General features: G+C 48.2%; 1 protein-coding gene across 1 annotated transcript; it reads left to right on the top strand.

The window, feature by feature from the left end:
• Positions 1 to 225: 225 nt before the first annotated feature.
• On the top strand, positions 226 to 1,616 carry LOC127323454 (uncharacterized). The gene has a single exon (XM_051351591.2). The coding sequence runs from the start codon at positions 520 to 522 to the stop codon at positions 1,372 to 1,374; it is 855 nt and encodes a 284-aa protein (XP_051207551.1). The 5' UTR covers positions 226 to 519; the 3' UTR covers positions 1,375 to 1,616.
• Positions 1,617 to 2,891: the final 1,275 nt, after the last annotated feature.

Raw genomic sequence — 2,891 nt, forward strand, 5'->3', positions numbered from 1 at the left:
GGCCGAGCCCTACGCGAAGGGGCCGGGCCGGCACAGGGATACCGGCGCCGTTTGGGACGCTATCGGGTCGCCAGTGGAGATGCTCTAAACCCACTATTGGGATCGCAACCAAAAAAAGAATGTCGCAAGCACGTGTCCATATGAGCACAAACAGTCAGAGCACTCAACTGCTGCAAGTGCCAAACAAAAACAAAAACGTAACGAACCAAGTTATCAAAAGAAAAAAAACGTAACGAACCAATTCAGGAAAAAAAAACGATGTCGCTTGGAGCATCGCCCGGGTCAACGCGACCGACATCTGAATCGCGCGTAGACTGTACGCAGTGTGAGTTCGAATTCATGTCGGAGACGGAGCCGCCTTCCGGTGGATTTAAGCCCGCGATTCGCCCGCGGAATCGAAACCCTAGCTCCCTCCTCCCGCCCGAGATCTCGATTGGATCGAAACCCTAGCTCTCGACAATCATCCTCCTGCGTTCCCGGTGATCGCGCGCGCGAGCTTTCCCTCCGCGGCGGACGACGATGTCGAGCGCGGCGGCGCCGTGGGCTCAGGCGCCTCACCTGCTGCAAGAGTTCGAGTTCTTCCTGGTCTTGGATTTCGAGGCGACCTGCGAGAAGGACAAGCGCATCTACCCGCAAGAGATCATTGAGTTCCCCTCCGTGCTCGTCGACGGCGCCACCGGCCGCATCCAGTCCGCCTTCCGCAGGTACGTCCGCCCTAAGTACCATCCCGTGCTGACTCCATTTTGCAGGGATCTCACAGGGATCAGTCAGGAGGACGTCGATGGAGGGGTGGATCTCGGGGAGGCGCTCCTGCTGCACGACCGCTGGCTGCAGGCGGCGACGGCGGGGGCCAGGAAAGGCGGCAGCTTGGCCGTCGTGACGTGGGGTGATTGGGACTGCCGGACTATGCTTGAATCGGAGTGCGTTTTCAAGGGGATCGAGAAGCCGGCCTACTTCGATCGCTGGGTCAACCTCAGGGTTCCCTTCCAGGCGGTGATCGGGGGTGGAGGGCGGTTCAACCTGCAGGAGGCCGTCCGGGCTGCGGGGTTACAGTGGGAGGGCCGCCTGCACTGCGGGCTCGATGACGCGCGCAACACTGCTTCTCTTCTTGTGGAGATTATGCGGAGGGGCGCCAAGATCGCGATTACCGGCTCCTTGGCGCCGCTGCCGATCCAGCACAAGGAGGAGGAGCAGCAGCAGCAGCCTCACACAAGCCTGTGCGGTGGCGCCGCCGGGGCGTGCTACTGCGGAGTGGCCAGCAGAGGGAGCGTTGTAGCGATGCCAGGGCCCATGCAGGGTAGGTGCTACTGGGGGTGCGGCAACTGGACGCCCACCATGGGAGCCGTCTGCCCCTACTTCCTCTGGAGCAATTGAATCAGTTGCGCCTCCGGTTGAGATTTGAGGCTCAGTCTAGATGAGTGCTTGTAGTCAGAATCAATGGCAGCCTAGTTGACTCTTGGTGTGATTCGGCACTGGAATCAAATGTGACCCAGCTGCTATTAGCTTTGTTCATGTGTACTGTGAATGGGTCACCGAAACCTATGGCCCAGGGGAGTAGCTACCCTATGTAATTGGTGTCTGAATTATCAATATTAATAAAAGTTTTGATTTAATTATGACCCTTCTTCTCTACGAAATTCTTCAACATCGAGCCACGTCTGTCTTCTAATTTTCATCAGTTTGTGATTAAAATTAAATAATTGCTGACCAAAGTTAAAGGTGGAATCACTTGTATATATGCTACCACCGATGGTCTTGGATGAACATATTGCACTGCTCAAATCAGGTGGATCCAAAGCACATTTATCCTTTTCTGTTAATTGATATTAATGCTACCTCTAATTGGCGAAAAGAATCTAAAGATAATTCTGCAATTGGTATTTTGTGCTTGATTATGTTTGTAGTTCGGTAATTCCAATGGATTTGTAACCCCCTATGTTAATATTTAAATGCTTCCAGCAAGTATCTTTAATTAGTGAAGATGTCTTATGCACTAATTTCTTTGCATATTTCTGCAGTTTAGTCATTTCTTATACATACAGAACTCTTTAAGCTTTATTTCTTTTTCTTTGCTATGACTTTGTTGTGCTTCGATATGTGCAGATTACAGTCACCTTACAAGCTGGCTGGCCATGGCAGCAAGGCCAAAGCGATAAAGACCTGATGAGTGCGCTTGCAAGATCAATAATCCTATTGTTTAACACACAGATTTGTACCTTGATGAGTGCGCTTGCAGATGCACAACTTGTTTTCTTCCAAAGCTGCTCATATAAGGTGTTTTTCTCTAGCTATCATAGATCTGATCATATAGTGGCATATATGTTTCTTGATCATGATTAATTACAACTGAAAACATTTGTTGCAGCTGAAAGTCAGTCCTTTTGTACCCTTGCATTGTGATAATTATTTACTCATGAATTATATTGATCTAAGAATCTGACTGCTGGATATATAGAGATGAGCAGTATTTTTAATTAATAAAAGAACGGTTTTACTCCGATTGGGCTTAATGTCACAGCAATATACTTGTTTCACTTCTTAGCAATCACTCTAGCTATATTTAATAGTGTTATCCTTTTAAGCACCTCATAAGTTATTACATCTAATTTGTCCTTAATCACTGGTACTATTTTCATTTCCCTTCCAACTTTCTGAAATCTATTTCATCTTGAATAAAAAGTGCGACGTACAGTGCTCTCAAATATAAGGTAGAAGTAGAAGCATAGATCTGCGAAATAGCATACTGCTCTCAAAGAACCTCTGACTCAGTGTTTTGATTCAGTAGGAATGCTTTTTAGATAATATAGGAGACTGGGAGGTTCCATTCTTTAGTCTCTCAGTGGCATTTTCTAGGGAGTTATCCGCTGTAAATTTCACATATTTGTCCAGAG

This window comes from Lolium perenne, chromosome 2, assembly GCF_019359855.2.
Source record: "Lolium perenne isolate Kyuss_39 chromosome 2, Kyuss_2.0, whole genome shotgun sequence".
Taxonomy (NCBI): domain Eukaryota; kingdom Viridiplantae; phylum Streptophyta; class Magnoliopsida; order Poales; family Poaceae; genus Lolium; species Lolium perenne.

Bases quoted from the DNA above. Each gene is read 5' to 3' on its own strand.
- LOC127323454 (XM_051351591.2), top strand. From the start codon at position 520: ATGTCGAGCGCGGCGGCGCCGTGGGCTCAGGCGCCTCACCTGCTGCAA.